The sequence below is a fragment of the Toxorhynchites rutilus genome, unplaced genomic scaffold (assembly GCF_029784135.1).
Source record: "Toxorhynchites rutilus septentrionalis strain SRP unplaced genomic scaffold, ASM2978413v1 HiC_scaffold_190, whole genome shotgun sequence".
Taxonomy (NCBI): domain Eukaryota; kingdom Metazoa; phylum Arthropoda; class Insecta; order Diptera; family Culicidae; genus Toxorhynchites; species Toxorhynchites rutilus.
The window spans coordinates 8992-25000 of NW_026599752.1; the positions used below are offsets into that span (position 1 = coordinate 8992).

At 40.9% G+C, this 16009-nt stretch overlaps 2 protein-coding genes across 2 annotated transcripts; one reads left to right on the top strand and one right to left on the bottom strand.

Moving 5' to 3' along the window:
• Positions 1 to 2589: 2589 nt before the first annotated feature.
• LOC129781720 (GATA-binding factor C-like) lies at positions 2590 to 6314 on the top strand. The gene is made up of 3 exons (XM_055789293.1): positions 2590 to 4808; positions 4896 to 5083; positions 5171 to 6314. Exons 1-3 carry the CDS (start codon positions 4655 to 4657, stop codon positions 5192 to 5194), a joined length of 366 nt encoding a protein of 121 aa, XP_055645268.1. The 5' UTR covers positions 2590 to 4654; the 3' UTR covers positions 5195 to 6314.
• A 5891-nt stretch (positions 6315 to 12205) lies between these two features.
• Positions 12206 to 15703, bottom strand: LOC129781719 (piggyBac transposable element-derived protein 4-like). The gene is made up of 4 exons (XM_055789292.1): positions 14916 to 15703; positions 14544 to 14809; positions 14247 to 14465; positions 12206 to 13887 (listed from the first exon to the last, which is right to left on the bottom strand). The coding sequence occupies exons 2-4, from the start codon at positions 14785 to 14787 to the stop codon at positions 12206 to 12208; spliced, it is 2145 nt and encodes a 714-aa protein (XP_055645267.1). The 5' UTR covers positions 14788 to 14809; positions 14916 to 15703.
• Between the last annotated feature and the right edge of the window lie 306 nt (positions 15704 to 16009).

Below are 16009 nucleotides of genomic sequence, written 5' to 3' on the forward strand. Positions count from 1 at the left end.
TCTCTCTCTCTTTCTCTCTCTCTTCTTCTCTTCTCAATCTCTTCTCTCTTTTTATATCTCTTTCTCCCTCCGGCTCCCTCCCTTTAAATGATAAAATAAGTCAATGAATTATTCAAAGTATTGGCCATCGCTAGCTACTACTTTTTCACATCTTCCTGGCAATTTGCGGATTTCATCGCGAAAGAAGCGTTCATATTTAGAAGCAAAGAATGAATCCAGCCAATTTTTGATACCCTGCTGTGGTGTAAAGTGTATTTCACACAGCGTTCTGCAACGATCAAACCAAATGGTACTCGGAAGGGGCAAAGTATGGGCTACAAGGCGGGTGAAGCAGAATTTCCCATCCGCTATTGATCAAACAGTTTCTAACTCGAACAGCAACATGAGGCCATGCGTTGTCATGATGATGGAATATTTCCGACTCGTGTCTGGTCGCATAATCTGGACATTTTTCAGCAATAGCTCGTTTTAAACGGATTAATTGTTGCCTGTAGATGTCTCTATTGATCAGTTGACAGTTGAAGTTTTAACAGCTCATAGTGGATCACACCCTTTTGATCGAACCAAATACAGAGCATTACTTTGGCACCGTGGGTTTTTCGGTTTCGGCGTTGTTGTTTCTGGTGAGCTTCACAAGCAGGCTCTGTTTGTAATATCTCTAATTCTTCGTCTTCAAGCTTCTTGACCCGGGTGCTTTAGTGTCGTTAACACTAAAATAATCACTTTTGAATCGTTCAAACTATTCCCCACCAAATCTTTTCGGTTGTACAGAGTCACCGTGAACTTTTACAAGCATTCGATGCATTTCAGCTGCACTTTTCTTCTAATGGAAACAAAAAAAAATCAAAACTTCTCGCAAATGGTGCTTATTTGCAACGGAACTCGACATTTTCAACACAGTAAAAATTTAACTTGTTGTGCAAAACTCAAAGACTTCTGAACAATATTTATTAAATATAACAAAAGCATTTGTTGAATACAATTTGTACCCCTCGCTCGATGCAACGAAACATCGAAGATTGAAACCACACCATGTAAGGCGTCGTGCACAAATTACGTAACGCTAAAAATCCGAATTTTGGACCACCTGCCCCCACCCCCAAGTAACACATTTTCCTATCTCTAGTAACGCAAACTCGACCCTCCCCTCCCCCCCTTCTCGCGTTACGTGATTTATGCACGACGCCTAAGCTTTTTCGGGGTGGTTGATTCTTGCTGCGAGCAATGTGAGATTCGGTTGGTCGACTCGCTTCACCTTCTCCAGCGTGATTACCTGCCTTCACACGGAACTGGTACGCAGCTCCTTCGATGAGATCCGGCACCTTGGCAGTACAATTGTCTCCCTCCACTTCGGCACATTTCTCCCAATCTCCCGAGTACTTGCTGAGTTTTTCAACCACGTAACCTGTAATTGGAGCTCCACCATCGTTTTCTGGAGCCTTCCATTCCAGCTCGACGTAGTCTCTGTCATAATCCTTGATAACCACATTGTCCGGTCGGCTTGGTGCACGGAATGGATTCTTCGCCACCACAGCGTTAGCCATCGACAGTGGCTCCGATTTGCCCATCTTGTTCTGAGCACGAACGCGGAATTTGTACGAGTGACCCTGGATAAGACCATCAATTTCGGCCTGGCACTTGTTGCTACCGGAATCTCCAGCGTACACCCAGGTTTCCTTGGTCTCGTCAAGCTTCTCAATGATGTAGTTATCGATTGGTAGACCTCCGTCATCTTCTGGTGCACGCCATTCCAGCACTGCTCCGTTGGCGGTTATTTCGGCAACCTTGAGCGGTTCTCCCGGTGGACTTGGCACATCAAGCACAGTAACGAACACGTTGGCGGTGTCCTTACCATTCTCGTTTTCGGCCTCAATGGTGTACGTACCCGATTCTCCACGCGTAGCTGAACGTATAATGATCTTGGTATTGTAGTCGTAGTTCTGAATCTTGAGGCGCTCATTTTGCTTCAGTTCGCGCTTGTTCAGTGACCACCTGGTAGTCGGTATCGGTTCACCTGTAACCTTGACATCGAAGGTCACATTATTACCGGCTTTGATACGAACGTCAATCAAATTCGTGCGATCGATCTTCAGCGGTTTGTTCTTCGGCTTGCAGATGATCGGTGGACTAGCGTTACTTGGATCGCTGGGACCCGCGTCATTGAAAGCACGCACTCGGAACTCATATTTCTGACCTTCCATGAGTTCCAGACCAGAAGTACCAGAAATCAGTATTGTTTTGGAAACGACATATATGAAGCTACTCACAGAAACTATCCTTCGCCACAACGGTTCCAGCAGTCTGCAATGGTTCTGATTCGCCCTCAGCGTTCACAGCCTTCACCCGGAACTTGTAACGATGGCCTGGAATCAAACCGTCAACTGGGGCTTCAGTGATCGGTCCGTCGGTTTTGCCAGCGTTCATCCAAATGCCATTATCTGGGTCGAACTTTTCGATGACATAGTGATCGATTGGAACACCACCATCATCTTTCGGTTTCTGCCACTCAAGACGACAGCTATGCTTGGTCATGTCTTTGACTTCCAATGGACCCTCTGGGATGCTTGGTTTTGCTACGATAACACGAAATTGAAACGTCAACGCATAAGCGCAGCATTTTCATAATACTTACATCTCACAGTAACAGTGATTTCAACTTGATCACTGCCGAACTTGTTGGTGGCCTTAACAACGTACTTGCCAGAGTCACGTCGATCTGGGTTCGTGTTGACGAACTTGCTGTTGTACGGTACATTATCAATAGTGCGCGTCATTCTAACGGTAACCATACGATCGTTGATAGTCCAGTCGACATCAGGGGCAGGCTCTCCAGATATCCTAACATCGAAACCAAACGGCTCCCCTATAGCAACACTCAGGTTCTTCAGATTTCTGCGATCGATCTTTGGTGCCACTATATTTATATGATATGAGTAGTGCTTGGGAATATGCTGACAATTAATCGACTTACATTTTCTCGGTTTAGCCCGGACTAGAAAAACGGTCTAGTCTGTGTCAGGAGAAATCACTGTGATCTACATAAGCGACGCGACCACGGAATTATGACATTATACACTCCCTCGGGGATAAACTATGTGAAGTGAAATTGGAAATTTATTGTTGGGCGGTGGAACACGACGTCCCATTCGCGGCTGTTGATAAGTTGGCTAATGTTCCTCAAACGCTCAACCTCGTTCCAAAAGTTTTGACATTGACAGGATTGGGCCAAACGAAGGGTGCTTCTTTCGTTGGTGGGGTAATCGCAGCGAATCTTTTCAAGGAACTAATGAAAAATCGAAGGCTACCAAGAATGCTGAATTGTTCCGCAAAAAGATGATTCTCACTGGGATCCATCGTCAAACGTAGAGTCAATTGTTTTTTCAATTCTCTTTTCAATTTCCCACTATGACCGAAAACAAACAGCGAAACGAAATTTGAATCATTTCAACAACTCGATAACCGTAATTTTCAACTATGTTTTGCCTATGGTTAATGAGTTGAACAAAATACTCCAAACTGAAACACTCAAGTTTAGTCAAATTAATTCGGAAACCACTAATCTATATCTTACTCTCTTGTGTACTATATGCCCAGAGCAATACATCACATCTAATGTCTCATAATTGGACTTTGGAGATTTTGAACATCATCTGAAGAAGCCACAAGACATCAAATTTATAACAACTATGCCAATCAATGACCATGAAGATAAAATCATGCTCAGAAATTGAAATAATAAATGTAATACAGATATCAATACAAATTTTCTGGGAGAAAAACTAAAATAGAAGATTTGTTATGGGCGAAAACACAGGTTTTTTTATGGTAGCACTGTGTGACCGACGAGTAAAATCGAAAAAACCTACCTATTTTATTCGATTACATATATCTCCACTATATATATCTAATGCAAAAAAAAGTGCCGGGAATATTTACTATTGGTTTATTTATTTGGAATCAAAATCCAAAATTCAATTGAAGAAATATTGACGTTCAAAATATATACACTTATTTCCACCCGAAACATTGGAAAATATTTTTGAGATATAGTCAATATTCCGTTCAGTTTCAAACATTTCCATCGAAATTGTGGGATTTTTGCAAACCCCCCATTACTGGTGGTGGTCTTATTTCCCTAATGAAGCTAAATGTACCGTACGAAATGCCAATTAACGCGCTAATTTCGTCGTCTTTCATCAGTCCATCAACAGCGGGCGGGATGACAGCCGGCTGAGTGGAATCTTTCAAACAGCATCCGTACTAGCGGTTGAGGAATTGTAGTTGGACGACAGAACCGTCCCGACGAACCAAAAACAAACATACCGGAATCTTATTTGCAGCCGAGATTTATTTCAGCGCATTTCAACCGCATCTAATCATCGCTTCATCGCTCGGATGATGCGCAGTTAATTATGCAGCCAAAAATATACTGATTCGCATGTATGCCGCGCGAAAACGCGAGAAAACATAATCAGATAAGTCATTGCCACACACACACGAGACTCATCTCCACATCTTCATATCACGATGGCTCAACTCAATCGGACGGAACCGAACTGGTGGAATTCAGAAATGCGTGCCATCGCCGCCATACAGGACCAACACTAATGATGCTCTTTCTGTTCTTCCCAAACAGGTGGAACGGCCGCTCACGATGAAAAAGGAAGGTATCCAGACGAGGAACCGCAAGCTAACGGCCAAGTCGAAGAAACGAAAATCGACGCCCGGCTACAGCTTCTCCTTCGGAGATCTCATGAACCCGCTGGACCACAACAAATCTTTCCCCGGGGGCTTCCCCACATCAATGGGTAAGTCGCAAATGTTAACTCGAGCAAAAATCAAATATCTCACTAACAGGTCCAATTCGATTTTCCTTTTTTTTGCTCCCGCTCCAGGACAACACGCTCATCTCTCCAGTGGACTCCACCCCGCCCATTCGCACATGCACAGCGGTTGGTACACAACCGGTCTCGGATCGCTCGGTACCTCCAGTAGCCTGCAGAATGGCTTCAGCAGTACAGCCCCACTGGGAACCGGAGCCGTAGCGCATCCCCAATCGTACCACCTCGGATTAAACTCGATGGTAGGTTTGGGACTCCCCCTTCATAAACGGCAAAAGGCCGCGAACATATCCACCATTACAATTTCTTTTCTCCCTTCTTCCCCGCAGAGCTGGCGATCCGAATACACGTGACTAATGGGACAGTAAATCAGAACGGACAACCCAACAGAGTGGCTGCTCGCGGGGGCCCGCCGAATGTACGGAACGGGTTCTAGCAGCGAAACTACTCGGCTATATCCGCAGCAATAAGTTGATGTTAGTACAATTTTAGATTTAGTCAGGCACTGATTATCTCCGAAAATGGATAGTTACAATGATTTATCGTTCATCGTCGCTGTTCCCCCCACCACCTTACTCAACAATGCTCCACGAGAAACAGTCAGTCATAATTTCGCAATAAGAGCAGAGAGAGAGAGCAAAGCGGCTGCAATAAAGCCATTTCACGGTTATTAAATTCAAGCACTAATGAGCGCATCTCACATATATCCTGTTAGTAAAAATTATGACTCTAACCGTCAGTTCAGTCGCAACACACCTTTCGTACTTTTCTTTCGCGCGATCGATTGGAACGAATCACATTGCAAAATAGTTCGTACCAATAACGACTCCGAGACGAGTAAAACAAGAAAAAAACATCCTAGCGATCACACGTGGATTGCTATCCTGAAGTGCAAAGATTTAAATAGTTGTCAACACATGGTCTTTTTGTAAGCGAGGAGAGTTTTATTTTATTTTATTTTTTTATCATAGTATCCTATTATTATTTCTGTTGTAGCTCAAAATTATGTTAGCTAGCGCAAATTAAGACACAACCGCAGGTTTAATTTAAGTAGTCAGAGACTGTTGTACGAGAAGAGTAAATACAAGCGTATGTTTAAGCTCAAAAACAGTATATATATATATATTATGGTAACATATTTGTACAAAGTGTATATTTAAATCAATGAACAAATAGCTATATAGTACGACGTGTAAATACCACAAAAAATATTGGAAAAAACAAACATAGTACAGCTCAACGTCAAACATATATGAAATCATCAAAAAATCATCAAAAAAAATAAACAACTACCGGATTTTTAAGCACGGAACAACAATAACAGCCGGAAAAAATCGAAGTAATCATTTTATGGGAATATAACTTCTTCTGTATTGGAATGTCAACCCACTGCCATAAAATTTTATTTAAATAATTGTTGTGATCTATTGTGATAAGAAGGCATACAAATAAAAAAATGAAAAAACAAATGAATCGAATACGCGAGCGTTCAGATTTTTTGTCCGAATCAACCGTAACCGTAACCGTTGGCCACGATAAGTTCAAGATGTCTATTTTATAGAAAGTGGGACAATTTTTTTGAAGGCGGGGGGGGGGGGGTGTTTGTTAATTTGAAGCGGGAAAGAAACTGTTCTCCAACTTGCGTTTCCTGACCCTAGATTATATTTCGGAAGACTTTCAAAATATTCGCTTGTAAAAAATTTTTCATTCAATGAATTACGCTTTCCACGTAGATTACGATGATAAACGATTTTAGGTCTTTTTCGATAATAACGATGTTCCCACCTCATTCTCCTACAAAGGTTTGAGCGGGACGAGTTAATTTACTGATAACTAGCTGACCGGGCAAACTTCGTCCTGGCCAAAATTTGTTTTTTGTTATCAATACCTTCAAACATCCACGTTTTCTCACTATGAGCAAGTTCATGGATCCAATCGCAAAAATGTTCATTGATTAATCTTCTAATCAACCCCGTTGAATTTACCTTGTACTATAAAATTTCTAGTATTTCTAATAAAACTCATATAATATCAGATTATTTTCAGACACAATTCTAGTTCAAGATTTTTCAACTACTTGCAAATGACATGTTTCTCCGTTACATGGAATAAATGTTTGATACAGAGAATATGATAGAATAAAGACAGCCCTAAATCGGAGAATTCCTTCCTCGAGTTCTGCTCTTATCAACACATTCGACGATACTTTTTTATTGGTATAGGTAGAAGAAAATATAGGAGTGCGTTTCATTACATTAAAATCCATTTCCAGTTCCGAACAAGGATCAATTCCGCTAGCGCAAACATCAAATGGACTAACAGCACTTGTCGCTATGGAATTGTAGAACATATGGGAATTTAATTTTCCGAATTTTCCTTTTTTCCTTCAGAGTTTTCCAAAAAATTTCAATTGTCATGTTTGGTTGGAATATTTTTGATTGAAATGTGTGTAATATTTTTATGGGGCCCTCTCTCCATTCCAGAGGAAGGAGGGGTATAATACCATCGTGGAAACATTTCTCATACCCAAAATCCCTCACATCCCAAATTGTGCTTGATTAGTTCTCGAGTTATGCAGAAGTTTGTGTTTTTGTGCCCCCTGTAATTTGTGTTTCATTTGTATGCCAGACCCCCTTAGAGAGGTGGGTGGAGTGTTTGACCGCCATAAAAACATTTATTGTACCCTAAAACATCTATATGCCTAATTTGGTTCCATTTGCTTGATTAGTTCTCGAGTTATGCAAAACTTGTATTTCATTTCTATGACAGCACCCCCATCAGAAAGGTGGGAGGAGTGTTCAACTACTTTGGAAATGTTTCTTGTCCCCTTAAATCTCCACATGTCAAATTTGGTTCAGTTTGCTTGATTAGTTCTTGAATTATGCAGAAATGTATGCTTCATTTATATGGCAGTCCCCCCCCCCTCAGAGCGAGGGGAGGAGTGTCTATTCATCATAGAAACGTTTCGTGTCCCCTAAAACATTCGCATGACAAATTTGGCTCCGTATGCTTGATTAGTTTTCGAATTATGCAGAAATTTGTCTTCCATTTGTATGGTAGCTCCCCCTTAGAGAGGGGGAGGAATGTCTAACCACCGTAAAAACATTTATTGCACCCTAAAACCTCCACATGCAAAATTTGGTTCCATTTGTTTGATTAATTCTCGAGTAATGCAAAAATTTGAGTTTCATTTGTATGGAATATTTAGCACATCTTTTAACATCCTCATACTTTACATTAAATGAGCTTGAAAGTTTCATTGAATGTGCTATCCACCCGAGATGAAGAATAGATGGTGGGAAGATTCACGGGTTTTGGTTGTGTTAAACTTTGATTTCCTTTGAGCCAGGAAAATAGAAAGCTCACATACCAGGCATAACAGTTCGTTACTGAAATGGTACAAAATTTAATGTGTCAACGAATAACGTCAAAAAGGATACATATTTCCTAAAAATATTTCTCGCATTAAATTTATCATCTAAAAAATAAACAAAATATGTCACGAACTAAAATGTTTCCTAAGGCGCGTCCACCTTATGCCGAATGATGCCGATCAGCCTGTACCAGGCGGCATATTCGGTACGTTATGTAATGTGGACGCCACATCGGGTGCACGAAGCCGAAGTCCCATCGGATGTACGAAGCCGTCACGAACACACGAAGCACCATGTCGTCAACGCTAATTTACCTCGTTTTATTTTGGTTCGACTTTCTCGAACTGGACCCACTTGTTTCGGGTTGGGTTCTGTTTGTTTCGAGTCGGTTTTCGGCACGTCGGCAAGCCCGGGCGGCGCGTCCACATTTAGTCGGCTTTACCGGGCGGCTAAGGCCGTTCGGCATAATGTGGACGCGTCTTTATTTTCTTTGATTTCTTCTTATATCAGAATTAGCATTCTAATATGTATAGTTTTAAGAGCAATTTCATGGAAGTTTATCTCTTGTCAGCAATCGTATTTTTTTTTCACAATTAGGGTGAATACTTCATTCGTCTAAAACACTAGGACGCAAGCGGGGAAACCTTTCGTCTCAATCCAGGTCATATGGAGTCAATCAAATTTATTTTTCAAGTGCATTTTACACGAAAAAACATGCAACCTTTTTACCATACACTGTCAAATGTTTTTCGTCAAAGGAACAAACGATTCTGTAACTCTGACTTTGTTCATTTTTGTTTTTGGTCGAAGTAACGAGAAGTAAAATTGAATTGAAATTAAGTTAAGAACAAATCAATACTGAAATTTCAGTTTCTGCTAAATTATTAGTTGGGCCATCATGATTTTGAGCGCTAGCATTGTTTAGAGAAAAAAAATAGTTCGTTCATTTCATCTGATTATTTTTACTTTTAATATCAACACTTTTCCTATGTAGTGGACTACTATAAGAAAAGTAACACACATAAACATAATCAGGTTTAAAAATCTTCCCACCTTACTTTTTCCATCTCGCTATCCACCCATACTGATTCAGCATTCACTCAAGCGAGAGGCGAGTTTGCATACACAGTGATTCACCTCTAATTGGACATCTAGCTAGAACAAACCTCTAATGCGACACGAATAATAGTTTCACGTTAGAATACTCTCTCTTTTACTCCCAGAAAACACGAAAAGTATAGAAAGATCCAATTTCATTTGAGGGGCTTAGAATGCAAGGGGTGTAAGTGATTTGATCGATTTCTCTTCATCAACTTTTTCTTTAGTTAACAACTCAATTGCAAAAACGTTCCAATTTGAGTTTGCTATAGAATCCGATAGATGAGGTTCTGACCTATCTTCTACATTGTCAAATACAGCTGGGAATATTAGGCTGTCAAAAAAGTCCTGCGGTATTTTTTTTTGAATTTTCATTTGTTCATAAAATTAGTTACAATCATCTGTTTTAAGTCAAATATGCGCCGTTTTGTTCGATGACTTGTTCCCAACGAGATGCCAACTTCATATACCCCTGTTATAGAAGCTCACTTCCTTATTGGCAAAAAACTCGGATAGCCAATTTTCACAGGCCTCTTTTGTGGCTAACTTCTAACTACCTAGCTCGTTCGCCATGGACAAAAACAGGTGGTAGTCACTTGGTGCAAGGTCCGGACTATACGGCGGATGCAAAAGAACCTCCCATCCGAGCTCCCGGAGCTTCTGGCGCGTCACCAAAGAAGTGTGTGGCCTGGCGTTGTCCTGATGGAAGACAATGCGGCCTCTGTTTATCAAAGATGGCCTCTTCTTCATGAGTGCTACCTTCAAGCGGTCCAGTTGTTGGCAGTACAGGTCCGAATTGAGCGTTTGGCCATAGGGAAGCAGCTCATAATAGATTATTCCTTGACAATCCCACCAAACACACAGCAGAACCTTCCTGGCCGTTAATGAGGGCTTGGCCACCGTCTGAGCTACTTCAGCGGGCTTCGACCACGACCGTTTGCGCTTCACGTTGTCGTAAGTGAGCCACTTTTCATCGCCAGTCACCATCCGCTTCAGAAAAGGGTCGATTTTATTGCGATTCAGCAGCGATTCACATGCGTCGATACGGTCAAAGATGTTTTTTGCGTCAACGTGTGTGGCACCCATACATCGAGCTTCTTTGTGAATCCAAGCTTCTTCAAATGGTTAATAACGGTTTGATGACTTATCCCCAGCTCTTGGCCGATGCTACGGATGATACTATGCCGGCCTTTCTCGGCTAATTCATCGATTTTGTCGCAATTGTCGACGACAGGCCTTCCGGAGCGTGGCGCATCTTCGACGACCTCTACACCAGAACGAAAACGTTGAAACCATCGTTGTGCGGAGGAAATGGAAACTGTATCGGGTCCATAAACTGCACAAATTTTATTGGCAGCTTGAGATGCATTTTTGTCTTTGTCATAGTAGTACTGTAAAATATTTCGGATTTTCTCTTTATTTTGCTCCATATTTGCAACACTATAATTCACGAACGACTTAACCAAACAAAACACTGTCAAGGACTATATTATAGCGCCGCAAAAATACCTTTCCAACAAGCTATAGTATGACTCGATACAATGAATACAACTAGAACAACGCGCTTACAATGACACCTCGCGGAATTACCGCAGGAAGGAAGGAAGGAAGGTATTGAATTAGAGAGACTTTAAACTCTGAGAGTTCATTCGTCTCTTACCGCAGGACTTTTTTGACAGCCTAATATATTGGCTGCTAAGCTGTGACCAAAAGAGAGAGTCGATGTAGAGAAATCGATCAAATCACTTACACCCCTTTCATTCTAAGCCCCTCATTTAATAATATGCTGTAATACTCTTGTGCAACAGCAGCAATAGTGATTGTGTGATTAGCGCGATTGGGTGGAACAGCCCTATAACCTATAACAATCCCTGCTTGGCATCGTTTGGAGTTTTTTTTTCTGGGTACAATTCCAAGCTGACTTTCAGTCTGAAAGAATATGGAGTCTGCCCCATACATAAAAACACTTTAACACTCTCAAAAACAGGTGCTTTTATTTGTGCATATGACGCTTTAACATAATAAAAGGCATATTTTCGGTTACATTTTATTAATCCGGAGGATGTGAAAACTCGATCGTTCGTGCAGTTTGGATTGTGAACGTTGTTTGTGGTGGTTTGACGGCGCGTGAACTTACTAATATCAATACGCCATTTCGTTTACAACACATCACCTGTTAACCCTTTAACGGGCCGTGGAAACTAGCTAACGAATCGACTCCAGCTTCAGAGAACATAATCCTTACATGAGGAATAACACATATCAACATTAAAAAAAATTTTAACTATTGAAACAGTTGAAAAAATTGGTGGCAATATAGCTGCCACTGCCCGGCTAGCGCAAAATGTTGGTGGCAATATAGTTGCCACTGCCCGGCTAGCGTAAAATGTTGGTGGCAATATAGTTGCCACTGCCCGGCTAGCGTAAAATGTTGGTGGCAATATAGATGCCACCTGCCCGGCTAGCGTAAAATGTTGGTGGCAATATAGATGCCACTTCTAGTGAAGCTCCAACCAATCACCCAATTGTAAGTTGTGATGATACGTACAATAAATATTGAGTTCCATACAAAACGCGTGACGAGCAGGGGATAATTGTTGGTAATATACGTGACATACTTCATGTAACACGAACTATACTTAAGGGCTTAATTTATAGATTAGGTAACACTGAATGGGGAGAGAGGGACCATGATGATACGATTTTTTAAATGCATTTAATATAGAAAAAAACGTTTCGAAGAGGAGGAAAAGGGTCAGGTCAGCTCAATTTTTGGCGATCCATCATTAGTGGAAAATCCTAAACTAAAAAAAATTAAGTTATTACACCTTTGTTTATTTTTATAAAAAAAACAGTTTGAAGCATGACAATAATTTTGCCACTGTTTGCACTTTATGAAAGACTCTGCTCTTCGTGGAACAATCTGAAACACGGTGTTGCACAGAGCGTTACCTTACACTTAGTGCATTGTATTTTAGATCTCTTATTCCTAGTTTTCGTACTGCACAAGCGGCAGCGGCGGTATTCTGGTAGCTGCTCCAACTGATGACTTCCAACATCCGTAAGGCGTAGGTTGTCTGGAACTCGTTCTTTCTGGTAGTTTGATGACATTTTGGGTTTCTTTGTAGCATATTTCGGCTCGGCTTGTAGACTTCGTTTTCGGCATGTGTAATCACCTACGAGATCCCGTGCCAGCTTCAACCTGAACTGCAACTGCAACATAGGGTTTCGGATGCGACTATTAGAAGAGTACAACAAATGTGCATTTGTGATAGCCAAATTTATGCAGAAATAGAAAATTCGCATCCACCACTTCTTGCTTTTTCTTCCGACCTCATAGCTTTTTCTCTTTTGATCGAAACGGTCAACACCTCCCATCCTATTTATGTACTCCACAATAGCTTTTGGACATGGAAGGGTTTTAGTGGTACCATCATGTTGCGTTCTTTCACATGTGGCTTTTTCGGTAAGTGGATGAAATGCTGTAGTCAATAGTGTAACCATTTTGACGTCTTGCCACATTATAAAAGCGACGTTTTTCTTCACACGCCACTTATATTGACCTCTCCTGAAATGCTTACGCATTTTCGATTGTGACTTGTGTTGTTTGATCAAAACTGGAAGATCTGATCTGTTACAGTTGACTGTAGCTGTTACGTGAATTCCGTGATCAAATAGATATTGTACTATTTCGTAGGAGGTAAAAAATCTGTCAAAACTGAAATGACCTTGAAAACCATTTTGGATTAGTTGCTTGGTCAACTGCTTTACTACTTGTGCCCCCAGACCGACAGTTGGTGCTTTATTGTCACGTTTACCGGAATAAATGTCGAATTGGAATACGTATCCTGTTTCGCTGTCGGCCCTGACCCAGACCTTATATCCTCTTTTCACCGGCTTGAGTGGCATATACTGTTTCATTGATGATCGGCCTTTGAATTGAATCATTGCTTCATCAATCGACTGCGATGATGTGCATTTTGCAGCATTCTGGCATGCAGAGTTCAATAAGTTAAGAAGTGGGCGAACCTTGAACAACTTGTCAAATTGATCGGAATTCCTCGAAGGCATCGCGCTGTTGTCATTCAGATGTAGGTTCTCCATAATTTTCTTAAATCGTTTGCACGGCATAATAGCAGCGATCTCTTCTGTCCAGAAGAAGGGGTCAGTGGACCAATACAGCTCAACAGCAGGCAGTGGCTTTAGTCCCATCAATATTGTAATTCCAAGAAAAGCTTTCATTAGATCTTGAGACACCGGCTCCCAACTTCGACTTTTCTGTTGAGCTGCGTACATGTTTGTTTGTGTAACCAACAGTTCTATTACACTGTCGTCGAAAAATTTTGCAAAATAAACCGACGGTTTCGTATTATGCGGAAAATTATCCGAGGCTTGCAAACGAACATTATCAAAATTGTTCGCGTTGGGTTGCTGAGGCCAATCAGTTTTTTTCCAGTCATTTTCTTCTTCGTCTGATTGGTCCATCTCAGAACAATCATCATCCGGTTGATCGTCGTTCGCTGTGTCTGTGTCTATGTTACATTTTTCGGATGCAGCTTCAGTAGTTAGCTTCCCTAATAAATAAGAACTAAATTAAATGGTTTACTTCAAACATTTTTATAGAAATAGCCTGATAACCCGAGAAACTTAACACGTTGAGCCCCGGCTGAAATAGGGGACCAACAATGAACTTTTCGTCAGATCCGTGTCGATCCCAGTGAATCAATAGTGAACTTTTCTACATATCATTTTGTAGCTTTGTTGTTGCCGTTCCAAATGCCGGCACTCTCCGAACGAAAAGTCTACTGTCGGTCCGGTGAGATCGACACAAAAAAGGCGAAAAATTCAGTGTCAGTCCCCAAGGACTGACGTGGGGCTTAACGTGTTAATATTTTAATGCGGGCTGAATAATAGATTTTTTAAAAATACTTACGGTTCTGGAGACCGGAAGAAGCCGGTTGTGGTTCATTTGTCGAGGCATTTTTTTCCATCCTGACGTCTTTAGCATGATCATTTTTTCTTAGCGAAAGCTTATCGAGGAAAACTGGAAGCGATTTGCGGCTTTTTAGTGCTTCTGAATCATCTTCCAGCTCGTCCTCAGACGTATCGAGATTATCGGACAGTCCAAAAGTCTCCTCTAATTCGTTCGGTTCTGTATGTGGCATAAAAAGTAGAGAATTATGAAACTATTTACATTTTCCAGCGCAGGAATTAACATTTCCAAACTTACGGTTACGGAGACCAGAGACGCACAATTCTTTTTCAGATGTATTCCGTTCAGTTTCACTGTCCTTATCATAGTCATCAGAATTGTCACTTGCCACAAGAATATCGATTATGGATACATCCGAATTGTTGCCGGCAAACGATTCCGCATCTGTTTCAAAACCATCCTCAGATACATCAGGAGAAAATCCACAAATCTCCTCCAACTCTTTTTCGAGGTCATCATCCGATTCATTGTCACTCGACATAGCTTCAGCTGAAATGTGTAACCTAAAGTTATATCGTAATGAAAAAATGGTTCAACACAGAGAACCGTTATTTTCCATTACGTGATCACAGCAGGTTACACATATTGAAATTGTATACTAAAACTTACCCATTTGATAGTTTGAAATGTATTCGAAATGTGTTTTGCTGGTATTTCGAAAATTGTGAATTGTTTCTACGAATTATCAGTTTTATGTTTACTCCGGTGAAATATAAACAAAAACAAAAACACTGGAAAAAAACAACATGTTTACACGCTAAAATACACTAACAATAATTTTCAATACGCAAACAGTTTGAAACATTGAAAAAGTTGGTGGCAATATAGATGCCACCTGCCCGGCTAGCGTAAAATGTTGGTGGCAATATAGATGCCACCTGCCCGGCTAGCGTAAAATGTTGGTGGCAATATAGCTGCCACCTGCCCGTAAAAGGGCTAGTGTTAGATGTTGGTGGCAATATAGTTGCCACCTGCCCGGTTAGCGTAAAATGTTGGTGGCAATATAGATGCCACCTGCCCGTCTAGCGGAAAACACTTGATGGTGAAAATTATCTTTTTGTAATTGAATTTTTGATGTTAGATTCAACAAAAACAACTAATAAAACTCATGATCAGACTCAACAGGTCCTAAACAATTCATATGCATTGAAAACTTAAGCAAAAAGACTGTATTTCAATGACTTTACGGGAAATTTGCTGTGGCTGCTATAAATCGAGAGTTGTTAACACAAAAATGGCTCAAAAATGAATAGTTTTTGATTTTTTCGTGCTTAAAAAAATCAGGCATGTTGCTAGACATCAGAACAAGTTACTACATAAGGTTTGAAGTGATAATTTATTGTTAAAGAAGAGAAAAAAATAAAATCGTTGGTGGCAATATAGATGCCGGCACCCGTTAAAGGGTTAAGACGGCTGATGTCTTCCTAATGTGCCCAGTAACCGAGTATCAACGAAATTGTCCTAAAGATAGAGATATCATCTGGTCGGAGTGGAACATCAGAACACCTGTGGAGCTGGTGCAGAACACCTAGAGCTTGTCAATATGTAATTGTAGAACACATGCGAATTGAATTTTTCAAATTGTCCCATTTTCCTTCAGAGTTTTCCGAAAAATGTCAATTGTCATGTTTTGTTGGAATATGTTTGGTTGAACTATGTGAGTTCGGATCGAGCAATCGCGCTGACCGGACGTGTGTTTTGAT

What these genes read in the sequence shown, in the direction of transcription:
- LOC129781719 (XM_055789292.1), bottom strand. Translation starts at nt 14,787, where the DNA reads ATGTCGAGTGACAATGAATCGGATGATGACCTCGAAAAAGAGTTGGAG. An exon ending in CGTCTCTGGTCTCCGTAACC is followed by an intron (nt 14,466 to 14,543) that starts GTAAGTTTGGAA and finishes TGCCACATACAG; the next exon opens with AACCGAACGAATTAGAGGAG. An exon ending in TTCTTCCGGTCTCCAGAACC is followed by an intron (nt 13,888 to 14,246) that starts GTAAGTATTTTT and finishes CTTATTTATTAG; the next exon opens with GGAAGCTAACTACTGAAGCT.
- LOC129781720 (XM_055789293.1), top strand. Translation starts at nt 4,655, where the DNA reads ATGAAAAAGGAAGGTATCCAGACGAGGAACCGCAAGCTAACGGCCAAG. An exon ending in GGGCTTCCCCACATCAATGG is followed by an intron (nt 4,809 to 4,895) that starts GTAAGTCGCAAA and finishes CTCCCGCTCCAG; the next exon opens with GACAACACGCTCATCTCTCC. An exon ending in ACCTCGGATTAAACTCGATG is followed by an intron (nt 5,084 to 5,170) that starts GTAGGTTTGGGA and finishes TCTTCCCCGCAG; the next exon opens with AGCTGGCGATCCGAATACAC.